This window comes from Ranitomeya imitator, chromosome 2 (assembly GCF_032444005.1).
Source record: "Ranitomeya imitator isolate aRanImi1 chromosome 2, aRanImi1.pri, whole genome shotgun sequence".
In the NCBI taxonomy this organism is placed as follows: Eukaryota; Metazoa; Chordata; class Amphibia; order Anura; family Dendrobatidae; genus Ranitomeya; species Ranitomeya imitator.
This window is the reverse complement of record NC_091283.1, coordinates 833,185,830-833,207,573: the sequence shown is the minus strand read 5'-3', so window position 1 is coordinate 833,207,573 and position 21,744 is coordinate 833,185,830. Positions and strand designations below refer to the sequence as shown.

Sequence of the window (21,744 nt, the reverse complement as noted above, 5' to 3'; positions counted from 1 at the left end):
CAGAACCGCTAGGATCCGTTGAAGCGTTCCTGAGTTATTACCTCATAAAGGGACACTGGTCAGAATTGCAAAAAACGGCCAGGTCATTAAGGTCAAAATAGGCTGGGTCATGAAGGGGTTAAAAAAAATCCATAATAACTCCCCCCTGCTCTGGATAAGGGCTCTGTTCACATTTGTGATGTAGTTTCCATTTACAACAAACCACATCGCAGTGCCGGATCCGTCACATGATGGGCCTGGGTTCAGTGGAGGCGTCCATCATTTCGCTGCCCAGTAATATTCCCAATTGACAGGTTTAGTGGTTGCAGCTTCTAAAGTGATGACGTGTCCCTTTATAAATCGTGGGGGTCTGACCACTGGGACCCCACAGTTCCTGGGAATGAAGGGGGTGCAGCGCAGCACCCCTGTCTTGGTTTTGCTTGTGCAACAGCACCCCTGCTGAGAGTGCAAGGAACTGCAGCGCAGCTACAATGATAAAAAAAATGGGACGAAAGTCCGACACCAGCGCTGCATCCTTATTTTTCGGGACAGGTGCGGCTCCCATGACTTGGATTTGCACTGATCGTAGAAGGATGACCTTTTCCTCTATTCACTTGTTTGGATCCCCCCCCAAGAACAGTGCCACCTCTGACTGCGGTTTTTTGGGGGTATTGCAATTCATCACGTTCACTTGAATAGAACTGAACTGCAGTACCAGAAAAAACCCAGATGAAAATGACTAATATAGGGGTCCTGAGCAAGAGACCCCTGCTATGATTTCCTAATTCATTCTTAGAGGTATTTGGGACCTCCAGAGTCAGACTCCTCTGTGCTGGCAATGATCTGACCCTCGTACCCGAGGCCGGCAGATCCGGGCTCTCTTCTAATTTGTAGACCCCACATGATGTCATCGTTGCGGTGTGCTTCTCGCGTGACATCACGCCGGCAGGTAGCAGGCGGTTCTCAGGCTTCCTTGCCGCCGGTCGCGGATTACTAATGTCATGCAAATCGATTTGCTCATCTCTAAAAGTGCACAAGGGACCTAGACCTCCGCTCGGAGGAGCCAACAGCCGCTTTTTTTTTTCTTTTCCATTTTTATTACATATATATTCTCCTTCCTCCCGTTTCTGAGGATTTCTCGTTTTGTTCCTCGGTTATTGGTCTCATGTTAAATGGCCGTAGCGTCCTCTCCGAAGAAACAAATTGCCCTTGTTATGGCTCCCCCGTGTCATATGGAATAAATTACAGCGATGACTTTCCTCCAGACAGACGGCTCCTTTTACACCCAGATGCATTTTTTGGTCTAACCTGGGAAAATATCTGCGGCCGCTCCTCCTCCCCTGCGAGGGAGCGGAGGCCTCCTGCGTCTGACTTTCTCATTCGAAGCTTCTCTTTTTCTTGGCGTCTGACCGGACGTGGAGTCTCCTACAGTTCAGTCCTGACACTGGAGAAACTTTGTGAACCTCGGCGAAAACTTCAGGGATCATTGTACATATCTGCGTAGCAGGATTCTGGCCGTCGTGGGCCGCACTTTTATACATGGGTGCACTCGGCGGCTGCATTTAAAGGAAAGCTCTATTTTACAGCCACAATTTATCAATAACATTTGTATAAAATGCATATTCCAAAGCGAACAAAGTTGCATTACGACAAGCAAGCCCGCGGTCTGACTTCACACACTTGCGGCCATTTTTGTGCCGCTTAGTTAACCTAAAATCTACCGCTTGTTACCTTAAAAAAAAAAAAACACAGGATTTTAGACAGAAAACGTTAAAGTTATGGAAGCAGGGGAGAAGTGAAAGCCTAAAAATTAAATGTAATCATGCAGGGGTTCAAGAACCTTTTTTTTCCTGTAGGTCCGTAACATTTACCGCTCAGGATGCGGCCAATTTATTCCACAGGACCCGGCATCTCTTCCATTAAAGTGACCATTTGGAGGCCAGGACGTAAAAATCAGCATCGTTAAATATTCATCCGTCTTGTGTAGAGACGACAAGAAATGTGAACGCTGGCGATATAACTTCCAGCGCTATATGGCGGAGTAAATAATGGATGGCGCAGATATAGATGTGGCTGCTGCGAGGGATAATGTCACGCGAGTGATTAAAGCGAGGGCTGCGGCGCCGGCGACACTCCACTGCTGACATTTATAATAAATGAAGACTTGTGACTCGCTTATCCGCTGCTCAACCTGCAGATTTCTCCCCGACGGAGAAAATGGGTTCAAATGCAGTCTATTAAAGGGGAAGTCTGTCACCGGGGACTTTTTTTTTATTATAAAGTCTGAGTCTCTATAATTGATCACCTCTCGCTCATGGTCGTCAGCAGAATGAAGGGACCACGGTTATGCTCTCGATTTCAGCAAGTGATAACTTTTGAAGCCGGGAATAACCCTTTTTTGAAGGGTTGGAGCGGGTGACACAGCGATCGGCATCACTTGCCCAGTATGCAAATATTTGTATATGCTGAAGGTCCAAATTGCTTTCATGTCTGATTTTTACATGTTTTTTTTCCTACAGATTTTGGGTTTTCTTCATGAACTGATCCGAACACTTCTCCCTTGACTGCTCTGCAGAGGCTCGACGCCAAGGAGTGTGCAGCGGTGAGAGCGGCCCCTCTACTCCCGGGATTCCTTCCCCACCTTTTTGCACTGCAGAGGAAGAAATCAGCAGCGACATTGCTGCAGAATTAAAAATCCACCAGATCACTGCTGATTTTCTGCGCATTGAGAGAATGGGATTTGGCAAAATCTCGTTCTCCTTTTTGCTCCGCAGAGCATGCCCCTTACCTTGCAGCCATGCCCTGAATAACCGCTCCATAGCTGCCATATATAATATTAAGGTCATTTTGTCCCATAATTATTCTCTGACTGCCTGCTCATAATCTATACTATATTATGCATCTCCATATATAGAAATATGTAGAACAAGAAAGTCTTGTGGAAACTGAAGTGTTTGGTAGTTTGTTTTTTGTTATGAAAGGTATCACCTACTCTCTGCGGTCTCTTCACAGGAGCCATGGAGGAGTCTCATTTTAACTCCTCCTATTTCTGGCCTGCTGTCCCGACGGTCTCTGGACAGGTAAGTGACTGATATATATGGCTAATGGGCAAAATATGCATACGATCACTAGGCGGGGGGGTCCGACTTTAGTGACCTGCGCTGATCCTGAAAACAGATTGGTCGCAGCACCACAGGAAAGTGGGTCCTGTCCCATGAGTTTTCTCAAAATCAAATCTTCAGGAGCGCACCGCTTCCTTGCCTGCCTTCCGGCTTGCTCAGGGGGTTGCTCCTCTGGCCGATCTGTGCGCTCTCACGTGCTGCGAGCATCGGAGGACCACAAGGGGCTGTAATGATCCGTCCAATTTCTGAGACGAAGCACTGACAAGCTGTATAACAAATGGCTTGTAAGCGCTGAGCTTGTAGCATAGGCTTTGCTTGGGACAAAAAAAAAGGCAAACAATTTCTGGCTTCCTTACAAAAAACTGCTTCTGATGGAGGTCAAATAATAATAAAAAAAATTTTTTTAATAAAAGTCTGCCAGACGCCTGCGTGGTGCAGCAACTTAGTGAGCATCCTAGGATTGCAATCAAATGACAATAATTTTCCTTTCTTTTCTTTTTTAGCAGATTGATAACTCCATGTTCCTAAACAAAGTAAAAGAGCAACTGATCCAGGAGAAAGGCTGCAACCTGGGCACACACTACCCCACGCTGCTGACTGTACCCACATCCATGTCCCTACCTGCAGGCATCAGCGTAGATGGAGATAACAAGGTGGAGATTCATGGGATTCCTCACAGTCAGGCATCGGTCACACAGAACATCACCGTCCTGCCTGTGCCCACAACAGGGCTTATGACAGCAAGTGAGTGGCTTTATGTTGGGGTTACAGAGTCATCTGTCAGGCTATGTTCACTTGATGCCAGACAGATCGTGTTTACTTACAATCAGGTCCATCAGGATTTCTGTCCTTCATGACGGCAGAATCACTGACGCATGCTGCTCTTCCACTGTCATCAAAACAGATCTTCAATTTCTCTTTTTCTATCTGGAATATTTTAGCACTTTCTTCCCAGCTCAGTTGACATATTGACAGGTAATGCCCACTAATCCAAAGCATGCTCTTCTGTCTAAGAGCATATCAGTCTCTGAAATACAGGATGACATAATCACCCATCAGATCCCTCCTGGCAGCTTTCAAACATGTCTCTTCTATATCCCATCCTCCTTGTTCTTTGGTATGTTCCTTTCCTCCTATCTGATCAAGGAATATGATATAGTAAGTGAGTACATGGAGTGATTGGCTGCAGAAATACAGACTCGCTTTGCCCTCATCTGTAAGCACTTTGCGTGATCTCCTGCCTTTTATGTGTATGTCACTGTCTCCTGCTTGTGATAGGTTTCTCCTTGTCTGCTCTTATTACAAGCAGGAGGCAGAGAAAACTTGACTGAAGCTGCATATCATTGAAGTCACTGGACCCTCTAGCATAGACAGACCGTGTGAGTTTCAGCACTTTTATGTGCAAATTCTGGGTCGTTAGAGAAAATGCAGTCTGAAGATGCAGAATCATATTGGGAATTACCAGCCAAAGATACTGCGTGCAGTGGAGTACACAGTGACTGCATAAGAAAAGGAATAAGGAGCTAAGATGGCAGCATATTGACTAAAAGCAGCTAAAGTTACCCCAGGTGTACTGTTAATAATGCCCCGTCCACTCTCCTGACGTGTCTCTGTGCTCTCTTCCTGCAGCTGGCCTGGTCATTACATCTCCTTCTGGATCTCTAGTGACCACGCCATCATCTTCTGGTCAGACATTTCCCATTTCTGCCCCTTCCACCATGATTGTGTCAACCCTGCCCGGCTCCCAGGCATTACAAGTCGTGTCTGAACTCACCAAGGCGAAGATCCCAGAGATGGGAATTTTAGGTATCCAAAGATCAGGCCGCGGGCGGAAGAAGAAGAGGATCCCAGAACCTACACTACCGGAGCTGCACGACCCGTATGACTTGTCCAATGAAGACGATGAAGACCACCATAAAGATGGGAAGACCTACAGGTAATGATCACGTTGTAATGTGCGACTAGTGGGCCACTAGGGAATATAAATGGCAAATAATGGCTTCTCCACAGGGGCCCACGTGGACTTCCCAGCAGCTGCATTGACCGGCCGTAAGAATCGCAGGCCTGAGACCTAGCCGCTGGACCCCTGGGGACTGGTTTAGCATCAGGGGACGTATCTGCCACCAAGTTAAGGGGGTTGGCCTTGTTGAACAGTCCCTTTAAGCCATAATGCTAATATAGTATTATGCACTTCTATCTAAAAAAATATTATCATTTTTTTTATTTTTGCTCCTGCAGCTTATTGTGCAACTTTAAAACAAAACCTTATTTGCAAAACTATATGTGCGTGTTTGACGTTTTCCCTTATCACGACCACCTCTGGCTTCCGCATATGGCTAGATATTCCCATCTCGGCCAGAAGTGATCCCTTTTGAGGCCCAAATTGGTGATCACTAGGACATTTTATTATTTTTTAAGGAAGAAATGCCATTTTAATGCAGCAGGTTCTCACCTGTCTTCAGTAACTTTGTGTACGTCGTCTGCTATTCCTCCATCATATTCCCTCCCCCTTCCCCCTATGTTATAATCACCAGAGCTGACAATCTTTTTCAGATGCCGGATGTGCGCCATCACCTTCTACTCCAAGTCCGAGATGCAGATTCACTCCAAATCTCACACGGAGGCCAAGCCCCACAAGTGCCCTCATTGCTCGAAAACCTTTGCCAACAGTTCTTACTTGGCTCAGCACGTGCGGATCCATTCTGGGGCCAAGCCGTATACCTGCAGTTACTGTCAGAAAGCCTTCCGCCAGCTGTCTCACCTGCAGCAGCACACACGGTAAGAGGAGCAGGGACACATTGCCGGTTTGGACATGTGTGAACTAGGTGCAAACTGGATGAGGCTGACACATTCATTTCACGTTATCTACATTAATCTACAGGATGATGGATACTTCTCTAATAGGGGCTCTCTCGGACCCTGGCTGAGGGTCCCAGTTCTAGCGGCAGGTCGATATAGGATGTGAATGTGATGATATTGCAGGGTGCGGAGTCCGCCCGTCTCACACTTATTTTCATCGATACCAGGGAGAGTTTCCATTCGGACATCGTGTCACGTGTTTCTTGCCTCCTCCATGTACACAGCAGTCATGTGTCCTTGTATACGGCGCTGAGACGTCACCATCTTTCTGATCACACCACCATGTATTGTTGTTTTCTGCTTCCGATGTCACTTGAGTCCTTTGTGTCAACGTTCACCCTTCATTTTCTGCCATCGTTTCCACCCTCTTGTTTACCCCTAATATTCCTTATTAACTTCTTCTGAACAGAGGACACTTTACAATCTTAACATTTCCTCTGACTGCTGCTTCCAACTTTATCCATCTGCATTTCCCATGCTTTTCTGGTACCTCAAGCCATTAGATCCAGTACTGAAGTGGTTTCAAGGACTTATTGTTAGGATAGCTGATCAATATCAGATCGGTGCGGGAACGACAGTCGGTGCTGTCAAGGACCCTCGGTTTGCTGCTGCCAAGGTGGCCACCTGTAAACAGTGTAGAAAACTTCATAGAACCGTTGTGGGTACTGCCGATCGGACGCCACTCACTTCAGCAGGAGCTAAGCTGCAGTAATAATAATAATTTTTATTTATATAGCACCAACATATTCCGCAGCACTTTACGATTAAGCGGGGACATGTACAGACAATAAATTCAGTACAAGTTAAGACAATTTAAACAGTGACATTAGGGGAGAAGTCCCTGCTCGCAAGCTTACAATCTACAAGGAATTGGGGGACACAATAGGTGAGAAGTGCTTGTTATTTCAGGTCTGGCAATTATAATAAATAGGGATTTTCATACAAAGCTGCATGATCCGGTCATCAGCCCGTTTGTTTAAGTGCAATAGTCAAGTATCAAGTGCAGTTATCGTGTGCATGGAGGGTGTGGAGACAGATGAATTGTAGGGTGCAGATTCAGAGTAATATTTGGAAGGAGGGAACAGGACAAAGGTAGTTTACCGAGTAGTTGATGTGGTAGGCTTGTTTGAAGAGATGGGTTTTTAAAGCGCGCTTGAATAGGTCGGGGCTAGGTATCAGTCTGATCGTCTGGGGAAGTGCATTCCAGAATGCTGGCGCAGCACGAGAGAAGTCTTGAAGACGGAGGTGCGAGTTTCGGATTACGGGGGACGTTAGTCTTAGGTCATTTGTAGAACGGAGGGCACGTGTAGGGCGATAGACGGAGATGAGAGAGGAGATATAAGGCGGTGCAGAACTGTGGAGAGCTTTGTGGGTGAGAGATGAGTTTATACTGGACCCTGTAGTGAATGGGTAGCCAGTGTAATGACTGGCACAAGGTGGAGGCATCGGTGAAGTACCTGAGAACAGCCACTACAGTGTACGGTGCTGTTCTGGGTTTCAATTGGTGGGCTTTAGAGTTTTGGACCCCCATCAATCTTGACATTGACGATCTATACAAAGAACAGGTCCCCCAAATAGATGTCTTGGACACAACTTTTTTTTGGAAAGAGTCCGCTTAACAGGTCTGTGGTCCCATAAAGGTCAACAGTAAAGATGTCTTCTGGGTAACTTTTCTTAAACTTTGCAGTAGCTCTTACAGCAAGATTTATTGTTAATGTGAAATCCCGTCCCCAAAACTCATGCAGACAATGTATCGGACCCAAAACCCTGTGTACTATCAGAACCAAGACCAGGCTGGTAAAATCGATCAGATCCTACATTAAGCCCCTAAAGGTTAAGACCCCAGACCCGATACAAGTAATAATATAATAATAGAGTTATTGCTTCTGGGTGGCCACCACTTCCAGCCCCAAGACATCCCGATATTGGCCCAAACAGTAGATTTCGCTTCTGACCTGCCATAGTGGATGAATTGGTGGATGTGGCTGTGATGTCGGGTCTGCAGAGAGCGGTCTGCATTCATCTCTGGGTCAGATTCAGGCTGCAGCGGCCGTCTTTCTGCAGTATGTTCTCCCCTCCTTGCAGCCGATCTCTGGCTCTCTCCAGTTTCTTGTTCTACAGTTTTGCAGCCTCCAAACTTCCATCAGGTTGATTTGCATTCTCGGCTCCCCATAACCTACATTCCCCGTTTTTTTTTTTTTGTTTGTTTGCTCTGCCCCACATCAGCTGGTATCTTTTTCTCTGCCGTTGCTTCTTATTCACCCTACTTGTTGTTCACATCATGGACTTCGTTTCATTGTGCCATGTTCATCCCTTGTCTATTCCATTTCCATCACTAATATCCTGTCTAGCCTTCCCTCCGCCATGTTCACGTTTCATCCATATCTGCTCCATACTGGTGCCTTGTCTCTTCTTCCCGCTAACAGCTACTTGCTCGCTCGGGTGCAGCACACGGCAGGCGCCCAGGTCACCGCTCCATCGCCCCTACAGCAGTAAGGGCACATCACTTCCCCCGCACCTCAGCCCCAATATTAGAAATAAGTGAACACATTCACAGGACCCAAGTCTACTCCGTGGCCGCTGGGCGGGAGCCCTCCTGTGTACTTGTACTGCCAGCTCCTCTTTTAATTAGCCGACCTGACGTCGTGCGTGTCACACCAACAATGATGACGGTGCTGAGCCGGCTAATCAAAATAGGCAATTTCCAGGGATCCCGTCCACGGCCACTGAATGGTCTCACTGCCGCTGGATCAGGGTCCCGCGAGATGATCATTTGTTCATGTATACATTACAGCTCCATTTTTGGATATATATTTTTAATTGCTCCATCTACAAGAATTGGTGATCCTGATATTCAACCTGTAAGGCTTTTGTGGAAAAAAGATTCCCCCCTGCAGCCGAGTCCATCCTCCACAGAAGGTAGCCATTATACATTATCATTGCCACATAGTCACTCCCCTCATATAATGGTCAAAGGAATACGCTGAGCAGATTATAGGCAGTGAATTATACCAAGTGTGGGGTGTAAGGGAGCACAGATTCAAAGCCAGGAGAGCTGCAGTACCTGAGAACGGCCACTAGAGTGTAGGTTGCTGCGCCATTCTGACGCCATACAACAAGAACATGCAGCCGCGGGATCTGTAATCAGCCGATACTGAGGACTTCTCCCGCTAGAAACCCCTTAAAAAGGCTTCCAACTCTCCCAGTTTTTTATCCATCCAATATATGAGTTTTCTACTTAGAAAAGCGTTGGAGAAGAAAGCAAAGTCCAACCTGGCGTTCTGTAAATCCTATAGTAACGGATGCGTCCCACGATGTATCTGCACCTCCTACTACCTGTCGGGGACGCAGAGAGGAGGTGAGCAGGGCTGTACTCCGATGGTCGCTGGGTCATGGTCCTGCAAATCGATCCGCTGATCTATACAATGTACAGTCAGCTGATCGGTTAAGTATCTAACGTCGGACCCCTGATCTGAAGTTGATGACTGAACCTAAGGATTGAGCAAAGTCTTGGAAGCTCCTTTTAATTAATTTTGCTCACTTTTTGGGCAGTCTCAAACCTCCAGTGTATTCTGTTGTGGCTGTGCCAGGCCACAATTGACCGTGCCCACTTTCACCAAGATGGTGAAATTTGGCCGAATCTTTGCATTTTTCCCTCCGATGGGTCTATTCCACCCTTTTGCTTTTGGTGTAGATCCTATCCTGAAACTGGGAGTTGTAGTTCCACAAAGCTGGAAAGCCACAAGATTGAGACTTGTGTTATATAATGAATTAATGAAAGCAGCAAGCTACACATTGGGGTCGGGGAGTGAAAGGAAAAGTAAAGCCCTTTAATGAGTTTTGCAGAGGCCTCGCATACTATCCGGGCCGCACAGTCAGGTGTGTTGCAGCAGGTGAGCTCAGGCCTGATATACGTTATTAGGAGCGGAGTATTTTCACGTATTAGGACCCTCTTACAGCAGCAGGATCACCCTCGCTTGCATACATATGACACCCGCATCACCACCATCATCTTCACCATGGTCGCAGACCCCAACCTTTGTGTTGTTCTGGCAGGATCCACACGAAGGTGCATAGTGCGGTCTCCAAGCCCCACAAGTGTCCGTACTGCTCCAAATCCTTCGCCAACCGCTCCTACTTGACTCAGCATGTGCGCATCCACTCGGGGGCCAAGCCTTACAGCTGCCGCTACTGTCTGAAGGCCTTCCGCCAGCTCTCTCACCTCCAGCAACATACACGGTAAGAGGGCAGGAGGAGAGAGCTGGGGGAGCCCCGACACCAGCATGTTCCCCACCCACCTAACAGTGTACGCACCATGTACATCTCTACATGCACACAGTCCATCCCCGGGCCCACCGCTTCTCTAGTGGGTTGGGGTAAAGCGCAGAACCCGTCATCGGCAGTTCTAACTGTGCAACCATATTGTCCGGCTCCACTCTATAGTCAACGCTTACGTGTAGTTAACGCCTTCAAAAGAAAAAGGGGTTCTCCTGAACTCAACCTTTATTTCCCTATCCATAAGAAGGACATCTGACCCTCCAGGACAAGAATGAGGGGGCTGAATCACTTAGCGCCATTTATACGCCGGGTGTTGCAGCCCCATCTCTTTCCGGTGTATGGGACTTAGCGGAGGTTCCCATCTAAAGGGGTTGTCTCGTGAAGACAGCCCCTCTGTATAACCCACCGTGGGATACAGATGCTACAGAATCGTATACCCCATTCTGGCCTTCTCGAGACCCTCCATGTAGTAAATGGACTGGCCACCTTGTCCTACTATACTTCCCTGGCAGAGAATGGGTGCGGGAGTGGGCGACCTGCATGCAACGGGTTTTGTCTGATGTGACGGCCCCTTTGATTATAGAATGGAAATTTCTGCAACTTTCTAAAGCTAGTTGTACAAGTTGCGATACATGCGGCCACATCGCAGGTGAATGCAGCCCCAAACAAAGTCGCAAAAGGTGAGAACCCGTTGGATTCTTATTTTTTTTTTCAGCTTTGGACTATTCACCTGCGATTCGGCAGCGAGCGATCTTTGGCTGCAGGACCTGTGTCAGCAGCCTTAGTTTTTGTTTTTCGGTTTTCAAGATCTCTGCTTGCAGTAAGTGAATGAAGACCATTCTTGGCTGAACACCTGTACAGGGCTAATACATCTCACAGCTGAGGGTTTGCTACAAATCCACAGTATCGGCTGTGAGCCGGACTGTGACGTGCGGCTGACGTATTGATCTCGCAGCATATAGTCTGGGCCATCAGCTGTGAGAAATATTCGGAAAGCTGCAGAAGTTGGTGACCGTACCCTGCCATCCCAGTGTTATGTATAGACCCGTATTGCCCCATGCGCCCCTCCCCTGCCGCTGTTTTGCCCCCCACTGGCCTCGTGCTGATAATTGGCAGGCTGCATACACCGTTCCCGGAAATTATTTTCTGTCCCAACCATTGTGTTGTTCTGGCAGAATCCACACGAAGGTGCATATTGTGGTGTCCAAGCCTCACAAGTGCCCGCACTGCTCCAAAACCTTCGCCAACAGCTCCTACCTGACCCAGCACGTGCGCATCCACTCGGGGGCCAAGCCCTACAACTGCCGCTACTGTCAGAAGGCCTTCCGCCAGCTCTCTCACCTCCAGCAACATACACGGTAAGGGGGCAGGAGGAGAGAGCTGGGGGAGCCCCGACACCAGCATGCACCCTCCTTCCCCTCCACCAACCGCATGCACACGTGTCTGAATGGAAACCGGGTCAGGGGAGGGATGACATCCTGTCTGCTCATTCCAGCCCTCCTCCCATTAACATCCTCCTCCCCTCCCTGCGCCGCCGTCCCACGCCTGCCGCCATTGCCAGTGTGCTTTATTCATGCCATTCTTTTTTTGTTTTTTTTCTTCTCTGCAGGATTCACACAGGCGACAGACCCTATAAATGCGTACATCCTGGATGTGACAAGGCGTTCACCCAGCTGTCAAATCTGCAGGTAATGTCTCTTCCCACCTTTAGTTTGGTCTTCGTCTCGTATCATTGTGGTGCGGTCGTTATAAGAGGCTGTGATGCCAAGGTGGGTGACTGCATCGTACGCATTACATCCGCGGTACTTCTGCTAGAACTACAGAAGACGGAACAAGATACTGACAGCACCAGGACGTCCGACAAATGCAGACTGAGCAAGGGATCATGTAAAGGACGGCACGGTGACCGTGGATAGCAGCCTACAATAGGGTCTCGGGTGCAGTCAGGGCAACACTTGTATAAAGTTTGCAATTTTCTATACTTCTGCAGTTTTCCTGCAGAGAAATGTTGCAATGTATGGTCGGCTCCTAAGAGCCCCAATAAACCACCAATGTACGGCTTATTCCAGGGTATCGGTGTAGTAACGGTCTGTGCACACATGTACGCAGGACAGGCTTAAAACCTCCTTTATGAAGTCCTAGATTGTTTACATTCGCTAACCGGAGGTCTAGATCCATGGTCACCTTTACAAAATTAGTTAACTTTCTCAATAGTCTGCATTAAAAAAGAAAACAATTTCCTACAAATTTCCTCATGTAAGGTGTGCATAATTCCTTCACATATCTGGCTGTCCTGCTGAATCCGATAGCACTCGACGGTGCACCCCTCCGGGATCTGAAGGCTTTTCTGCTAGTGGTTTTTAAAAATTGCAACAAGGGGGGATGAGAAAAATGTACCCAGCAAATAATAAGATGGAGACTGGAGCAGGTCCTGTACAGGACGGTAGGGGGCGAATCACGCAGGCTACAGTCATGGCCAAAAGTATTAACACCCCTGCAATTCTGTCAGATAATACTCAGTTTCTTCCTGAAAATGATTGCAATCACAAATTCTTTGTTATTATTATCTTCATATAATTTGTCTTAAATGAAAAAACACAAAAAGAATTGTCCTAAAGTCAAATTGGATATAATTCCACACCAAACATAAAAAAGGGGGTGGACAAAAGTATTGGCACTGTTCGAAAAATCATGTGATGCTTCCCTAATTTGTGTAATTAACAGCACCTGTAACTTACCTGTGGCACCTAACAGTTGTTGGCAATAACTAAATCACACTTGCAGCCAGTTGACATGGATTAAAGTTGACTCAACCTCTGTCCTGTGTCCTTGTGTGTACCACATTGAGCATGGAGAAAAGAAAGAAGACCAAAGAACTGTCTGAGGACTTGAGAAACCAAATTGTGAGGAAGCATGAGCAATCTCAAGGCTACAAGTCCATCTCCAAAGACCTGAATGTTCCCGTGTCTACCGTGCGGAGTGTCATCAAGAAGTTTAAAGCCCATGGCACTGTGGCTAACCTCCCTAAATGTGGACGGAAAAATTGACAAGAGATTTCAACGCAAGATTGTGCAGATGTTGGATAAAGAACCTCGACTAACATCCAAACAAGTTCAAGCTGCCCTGCAGTCCGAGGGTACAACAGTGTCAACCTGTACTATCCGTCGGCTTCTGAATGAAAAGGGACTGTATGGTAGGAGACCCAGGAAGACCCCACTTCTTACCCAGAGACATAAAAAAGCCTGGCTGGAGTTTGCCAAAACTTACCCGAAAAAGCCTAAAACGTTTTGAAAGAATGTTCTCTGGTCAGATGAGACAAAAGTAGAGCTTTTTGGGTAAAGGCATCAACATAGAGTTTACAGGAGATAAAAAGAGGCATTCAAAGAAAAGAACACAGTCCCTACAGTCAAACATGGCGGAGGTTCCCTGATGTTTTGGGGTTGCTTTGCTGCCTCTGGCACTGGACTGCTTGACTGTGTGCATGGCATTATGAAGTCTGAAGACTACCAACAAATTTTGCAGCATAATGTAGGGTGCAGTGTGAGAAAGCTGGGTCTCCCTCAGAGGTCATGGGTCTTCCAGCAGGACAATGACCCGAAACACACTTCAAAAAGCACTAGAAAATGGTTTGAGAGAAAGCACTGGAGACTTCTAAGGTGGCCAGCAATGAGTCCAGACCTGAATCCCATAGAACACCTGTGGAGAGATCTAAAAATGGCAGTTTGGAGAAGGCACCCTTCAAATATCAGGGACCTGGAGCAGTTTGCTAAAGAAGAATGGTCTAAAATTCCAGCAGAGCATTGTAAGAAACTCATTCATGGTTACCGGAAGCGGTTGGTCGCAGTTATTTTGGCTAAAGGTTGTGCAACCAAGTATTAGGCCGAGGGTGCCAATACTTTTGTCTGGCCCATTTTTGCAGTTTTGTGTGAAATGATCAATGTTTTGCTTTTTGCTTCATTCTCTTTTGTGTTTTTTCATTTAAGACAAATTAAATGAAGATAATAATACCAAAGAATTTGTGATTGCAATCATTTATAGGAAGAAACTGAGTATTATCTGACAGAATTGCAGGGGTGTTAATACTTTTGGCCATGACTGTATGTATTTTAGATGGGGAGGGAGCACACAAGGCAGACTGCGGACGGACAGGCAGAGTCACACACCGCTCATCATCAGTGTTCATCTGCACAAGGGAGAGAAGATCCCTTATGGTCAGAAGAAGGGAAAATTGTTCCAGGAATGAAGCTGTGCTGATACAGAAGAACTAGTGAAGACAGCGGCACCCTGGATGCACAGACCTGACATCCAGCATGTATTACTGGGAGAGACACAGCTATAAGAGAAAAGTCAGAATTTAGAAAAAGAATGCTAACTGCAGATCAGGGGGTCTGGAAATGAACGACTAAGATTGCAGCCTGAAACTTAGTACAACTTTTTTTTAAAGTAATCCTTTACGATCAGTAACATTTTTGAAGTGATTCCAAAAGTAAACCATGACTAAAGGTACCGTCACACTCAGCGACGCTGCAGCGATATAGACAACGAGCCGACCTAAACTAGATCGCTGGAGCGTCGCTGTTTAGGTCGCTGTAGAGACGTCAAACACAGCAGCTCCAGAACGATGCAGGAGCGATCCAGTGACGTAACGACGACTCACTTCTCGTTCTCGCTGGTTGTTAGCTCCATGTCAAACAGCCGGAGTGTACCGATCCGACACACATCTAGGGGCCCTATGCTCGTTGCTGGCATCGTTGCTTTTGCTGTCAAACATGACGATACACGCCGACCTGGCGACGAAATAAAGTTCTGGACTTTTAGCTCCGACCAGCGATGGCACAGCGGGATCCAGATCACTGCTGCGTGTCAAACACAACGAGATCGCTATCCAGGACGCTGCAACGTCACTATATATATATATATATATATATATATATATATATATATATATATATATATATATATATATATATATATATATATATATACACATATATACATATATACATTATATATATATATATATATATATATATATATATATATATAGTGTGAGTAGTGGGACCCCCATGGATCTCCTGTCATCAGAGATGCATGATCCACTCGGTGGTCTCCAATTCTCTTTTCTGCCCCAGGACCTGAGACCACCCTCCACTGCTCCTTTTTATCCCCTTAATTGCCGACCTAATCCTACATGAGCTACATAGGGGAAAGTCAACAAAAGCTGATGTTTCCTTGCCGCATAATTTTTGTGTCTTTTTTTTTTTTTTATCTGTCTCTTTATTTTGTGTTTTTTGTCTTTTCAGTCTCACAGGAGGCAGCACAACAAAGATAAACCTTTCAAGTGCCACAACTGTCACCGAGCGTACACCGACTCATCCTCCCTGGAGGTCCACCTGTCTACTCACACCGTCAAACACGCAAAAGTGTATACCTGTTCCATCTGCAGCCGAGCGTACACTTCGGTGCGTGTTAATATATTTTATTATGACCATGTCCTATCATTAACCTTCAGTTGTCTGTTACAGTGAGTCTTATGGCCCTTCTCAGCCGCCTGCTTTCTCTAATTCCAAAGGACTATTGTGTAAACAATGTTTGACCCGGGGGTCTGATAAAGTGATGGTATGTCACTAGGATTTGCCATCACTTCATGATCTGCGGTGATCTGGTTTCCTGAGAATAAAAAGGACTTGCTTCATTCAAGTGAATGGTGCCCCCTATTCCTCCCTGCCCAGCTGGATGCATCGCTGTGCAGGGGGACTGAAAAGGGCCTCAGAACTGTCAGGTTCTTGGGGTTCAGATCATCGGACTATAAAAAAAAAAAAAAATTATGCACTACCCTAGCAATATCTCAGCACCCACTGAATCACTTGATGTAATTTAAAAAACAAAAACAAATTCCAATTGTTTTAAAATGATGGAAAAAAAGCAAAATTGTGCCATTTTTTAAAATTACTTTAACAATTTTATTGCGCTGAGAACTTGACCTGCCAACGCTATTCACCAGATCAGCATGATTATGGCGGTACCATAGTCCGTATAGTTTTACGATGTGAAGTGAAAAAAAAAAAATGAACTTTGTATATAAAATATATATATCATTTTATTATGATGATTTCAACTTCACCTCTTTATTATAAATCTTCTTTGTTCTTGAGAACGAAGACGTTTTTAATTATAGTTCACAGCTCGTTTAGATTAATAGCCACCGTTGCTGTCTCGGAGCTACCATATACACGGGCAAGGAGCACAGCTTTTTGCTTTAAAGCTTGAACACGCCGCTCAGCTCATGCTCATGCTCAGCTCAAGGTCCAAACTCTCAATTTTTAGCCCCAACAATTAGGAGGTAGATGGGAAGATTAGATTACTCCTTTAATGATCTCCTCAAAGTCTGGACTTAATAGGATTACAGAGATGGTGGTGATGGAGACCTTCATCCCCCCCTCAATCAGGTTCCCTTTAAATTCTACAGTCAGAGGTTGACAGCAGCAATGGGAGCTAACTCCAGTCACTGCTGTTGGGGGCAGGTGCTAGTTGTGCAATCCAGCCGACATCCGCCAGACAAGTATAGCTGGTGTCGTGAAGTGGTTAAAGGGAAGTATGGTGGTAGATGCCCCATAAGCTCATCCCCATGATTACACACTCGCTCATTTTCTTCTTGTTCCCTTGTCTCCAGGAAACGTATCTGATGAAACACATGAGGAAACACAACGCTCCAGATGCTTCGCAGCCGCCTCCTACGCAAGTCCTAACTTCACAAGCGCATTTCACACCCGTGTCTCAGGCCCCCACGTCCGACGGTCCCCAGTGCTCCTTTGACATGAGTCCCTTCAAGACTGATCACCACAAGGACTTATGTTTGACCGTCGCCACCAGCACCATCCAAGTGGAACATTTAGCCAGCTCTTAGTTATACAAGAATTGGACACAATTATCCCTACAGGTGGGAGGGAAGAGAAAATAAAAGGTCCTTGACCAGACACATGGGGGGAGGGGTATGTTAAAGGTCTGGAACCAGACTATTCTTGTTGGGTGGGATAAAATTCCCATCGTTGGCAGGAACTTTGGAGAAAACAGACTCGTAATCAACCTCAGTATAACGGAGGTTTTTCATGCTATGAAATTATTGGAGCCCTGACAACGGCCGGAAATCATGCTGAAGTCTTGAAGTCAACACTTCTGCTGCTTGCTCATAGTATACAATAACAGCACACGGAGACATGCAGTGTCCGAACAGTGTTATATCCAGTGAACTGCATCCCAACAATGACTTCATATAGGTCGCTGAACCGGAGGATGCCATGCACCGCTCGTGTTTTGGAAGAACTGCAGTTTATATCCAGCAATACTGGCCGTATGGGACACATGGGGCGGGAGGGGTGGTTGTATGGTTTATGATTTTTTTTTTGTCTTTATTTTATACCCTGATACATAAAATGGGGAGGGGGGAAATTCTGTATTATGTATTATTTTATCCATATTTTGCTCCTGATCTTGAGCTGACACCTTTCCTGACAGTGCACTGCATAGGATTAAGGTGCGGAGGCCATTTATTAGGACTGACAGTCTGAGGAGAGGAGGTGTCTGATTAATTAAAATATCTATTAGTTAGTTCTGCTCATGTGCCAGGGAGGGGAGGTGACGCCTGTGTCCTGGTCAATACTACGTATAAATATATACAGAACAAAGTGTGTATATCTATCCACTGCTTATTTACTGCTCTAGCTGATTAGGATTTTTTTGTTATGACGTCTGATACATTTTAACGTATTGGGGACCTTCCAGGTTGTGAGACCCCAACTCTCAAGTCAGGTCTTCTCCATTCTCAATTACTTGAGTTGTTTGTTTTCTTCCAAAATTATACTGGTTCTCTCCTGCTCTATTACCTTCTCATCAGCCTGCTCCTGTCCTTCTCGCCATGTGCTCCCATCATTCTCTTACCTTCCTGCCACCTTGCTCCTGTCCTGTTCTATTACCTTCTCTCCACCCTATTCTCATCCTTCTCTTACCCCATCTCCACTCTGCTCCTACCTGTCCTTCTTTCTTACCTTCCACCACCCTGCTTCTTTCCTGCTTTTATTGTCTTACTACCTTGGTCCTACCCTGCTCCCTTCCTGCTCTCACCTTCTCGCCACCCTGCTCCCGTCCTGCTTTCTCACCTTCTCGCCACCCTGCTCCCGTCCTGCTTTCTCACCTTCTCGCCACCCTGCTCCCGTCCTGTTCTCTCACCTTCTCGCCACCCTGCTCCCGTCCTGTTCTCTCACCTTCTCGCCACCCTGCTCCCGTCCTGCTCTCACCTTCTCGCCACCCTGCTCCCGTCCTGCGCTCACCTCACCACCCTGCTCCCGTCATGCGCTCTCACCACCCTGCTCCCGTCCTGCGCTCTCACCTTCTCGCCACCCTGCTCCCGTCCTGCGCTCTCACCTTCTCGCCACCCTGCTCCCGTCCTGCGCTCTCGCCCTTTTACCACCCTGCTCCTGCCCTGCGCGCTCGCCCTTTCGCCACCTTGCTGCCATCCCGCCCTTTCGCCACTCTGTTCCTGTCTTCCTATTTTTCTACCATCTTAACACTCTGGTCTCTGTCCAGGTCTCGCACCGTTTTAGGCCTCACGCCTCTCTTGGTTCTTAGCCTTCCCGGACCTCGCCATCGCTATAATGCTCTTCCTTGATCTTGCTAATTTCTCATCATTAATTTCCTCCTGTTTTCGAACAGGTTACCATACCCATCATTTTGGCCCTGCTGAATTGCCATTTCTTGTTTTCCTTCCCGTCACCTTGTTGGATCCATCAGTAATATCTTCACTTCTGAAAAAAAATAAAATAAAGTCAGACTTGGGAAGAGACAAAACCCACCATGTGCATTCAGCTGTTGTGATGTGGGAGGCGGATGTAATCGTCACTACTGCTGTCATCTCCTGTTCCCATTTCTAGTATATTGTATAGAAATAAACCTTCATATACATTGTGTTATATATATATATATAATCTATGCAGCTGATGACAAATCCGTAAGTTAGAAGAGAAGAATCAGCAGTGGATGCGGAGCGCTGTATGTGTGCCCACAGAATATTGTCTGGTCCTGACGGGTTCCAGAGCAGTGAAAAACTCTGGACCAAGTGATGGCCTGTACCATGGAGCGAGCAGGAGCGTGCTGATTGCTGCTCTGTGTGTGGGTAGAGGGTGCAGAGCACCATGTGGTGTGTGAGAGCGCAGAACCTATAAAATAGTGTTAGGGTATGTTTCCACGTGGCGTATTGGCTGCGGATTGAACGCTGCTTACATTTGCAGCGTCCAGATGTTACAGCATAGTGAATGGGATTTTATGAAATCCCATCTCCATTATGCGTTCAAAGATGCAGGTGGCAGACATGTGGCGCGTCTTTATACACCATGTTCCAAATTAATATGAAAATTACCTTTTTCTCTATCGCCTCTCATTGGGGTACACAGGAACCATGGGGTGTATGCTGCTGCCACTAGGAGGCTGACACTATGCACAAAAAAAGTTAGCTCCTCTGCAGTGTACACCCCACAGACTGGCATTATGCACTTCAGTTTAGCTTCGTATCAGTAGGAGGTGGACACGGGTCTTTCATTAGACCCTTTTCTACCTCAATGTGCGTCGTTTTCTTTCAGGTTTTCTTCTGGAGGGATACAGGGTGAACAGTCACACCTGTAATCCCACAATACGGACTATGAGTACAGCGTGTACTGCCACCCCGTATCCTCATAGATCTGACAGCAGGACCATGATCCTGGCACACAAGCGTGTTCAGAAGTCCGGTCCTAGCTCCATCCCCCACCCACTCGCCCACCAGAGCCTGTCGGTTGGAGGAGACGAGGACGTCCATCACCAGCTCCACGGACGTCTAATACCTTCCACGTTTTAAGGTTAGTAACGGACAGCGTGGGATGTTTAGGTGAGTATCCTTTCCCTCCCCATCGGTCTCTCCTTGGGGGTCTCTGCGGATTCTCTGCTACAAGAGCTGGGAAATATGGGCGCTTCCACACTACTTCTCCTGCGGCCGCATCTTTACTATGTGCGGCGCCCTACAGGCAGCTGCGCTGCTGTTACTGCACTTTTCCTGGCACAGACCCCCGCAGTAGCCTGGACGACAGTCCGATTTGTATGCGCAGCGGCCCTTTGACCAGCCGCGCTGCTTCCTCCACGGCAGCCGCACTTTTACAGGCAGTCGCATTGCCTTGCCTGTGGCCGTATACTTGCTCTGTGTGGCGCGGCCCCCTACAGGCAGCCGGGCCGCTTTCCCCAGCGGCTGTACCTTTTGGACCTGACTCGTGGTTACGCGGTCCACTCTGGCGGCCACTGGCTTCTAATTTAGGCCCCAGCTTCTCCCGGGGCCTACTCCGGACATGACTCCGCTCACTTCCTTTTTCCCTCTGACTGGCTTTTCTCCCACCCAACGGGTTTATCTCGGCGAGCTCTGCCCACCGGCGCCATCTTGGCCCTACTGTCCTGGTGGTTAGCACCGCCCTCTTTCTCATGCGCCGCTGTAGTCTCCCTTTTGGCGCCAGGAGCAATCTGCTCTGCCTCTTCCTAATAGCGCAGGTCCTGGCGTCCTCATTCTTGGCGGTCTTCCGTCGGCCCTGCAACACTGAACAGAAGAGTGTCTCACAAGCCCCTTCTTACAGCCTGTAGTGAAGTACTATGGTTCCGGGATAGCATCTTCAAAGCCTCCATCAGGAAAACGCTTCGCCGCCGTGAGTAGCTCTGCTCTGCAGTCTGGCACTCTCCTCTGCTCCCCGGTCAACCTGGCATTCGTCAGGGACCCGTTTGTTTGTCATGTCTAATTCTAAGGGAGGTTGCTCTCTCCCTCCTACTTCTGCCTTAGTCAAACACTTTCTGTTTCGTCTTGTAACTGCAAGCTTCTCTCAGGTCAGTCCTCTCCGATCTGTTATGCCCACCGCCCAGGGACCCCCCTGCTGTTCCTCCTGAAAGCGAAGCTTCCACCCCAGCCTGGGCTTCCTCTGTCACAATCCGTAACGGATCTAACTCGGGTGTCTCAAACTCTTGTGTCCGTGCTTGATAGGTTGCCCCTGCAGACCCCCGCAGTAGCCAGCGGGTCGCAGCTTTTATTGTTTTATTTCTTCCTTTGGAGATATTTTTGTATTGTTATTAAGCGGTTTTGTGGGGTTTGACAGAAAACCTCAGTCTGGCATAGATCATTAGGTTTTTGTAGAGTCAGTGTTTCTTGTAACTGTTTACGTTGAGAGCGTGTGGTCACCATAGCTGGTATGGTCTGTTCAACAGGTAGAAAAGCAGCGGCTTTTGCTTGCATATCCGCAAAGGCGTTATCAACAGTCTGTGGACTGTTTCTAGGACCGTGCTCCTTAACTTTGATAATGGCCATCTGAGTAGGTAATTTGATTGAGTTTATGAGGGTTTTAATAGTTTCAGCATTCTCTATTGGAGTCCTGGCAGTAGTAATAAACTTTTGATTGGTTTATAGGGCTCTGAGATCATGAGCAATATCAAATACATACTGTGAGTC

The 21,744-nt window shown here is 47.1% G+C and overlaps 1 protein-coding gene across 17 annotated transcripts in view; it reads left to right on the top strand.

The window, feature by feature from the left end:
• The window catches only part of ZNF384 (zinc finger protein 384), a 32,750-nt gene extending 13,546 nt beyond the window's left edge, over nt 1-19,204 (top strand). For 4 of the 17 annotated variants that reach the window (XM_069754127.1, XM_069754124.1, XM_069754126.1 and 1 more), the window contains exons 2-12: nt 2,499-2,581; nt 2,992-3,059; nt 3,605-3,845; nt 4,731-5,037; nt 5,112-5,150; nt 5,655-5,879; nt 10,017-10,199; nt 11,414-11,596; nt 11,848-11,926; nt 15,542-15,700; nt 16,912-17,928. In XM_069754127.1, coding sequence (XP_069610228.1) covers nt 2,997-3,059; nt 3,605-3,845; nt 4,731-5,037; nt 5,112-5,150; nt 5,655-5,879; nt 10,017-10,199; nt 11,414-11,596; nt 11,848-11,926; nt 15,542-15,700; nt 16,912-17,145 — 1,713 coding nt within the window. In that variant the 5' untranslated portion in view covers nt 2,499-2,581; nt 2,992-2,996 and the 3' untranslated portion in view covers nt 17,146-17,928. Of the gene's footprint in view, nt 1-2,498; nt 2,582-2,991; nt 3,060-3,604; nt 3,846-4,730; nt 5,038-5,111; nt 5,151-5,654; nt 5,880-10,016; nt 10,200-11,413; nt 11,597-11,847; nt 11,927-15,541; nt 15,701-16,911 lie in introns of all 17 variants that reach the window. The other 13 variants (XM_069754134.1, XM_069754137.1, XM_069754129.1 and 10 more) reach the window with 12 other exon arrangements.
• The last annotated feature ends 2,540 nt before the right edge of the window (nt 19,205-21,744 follow it).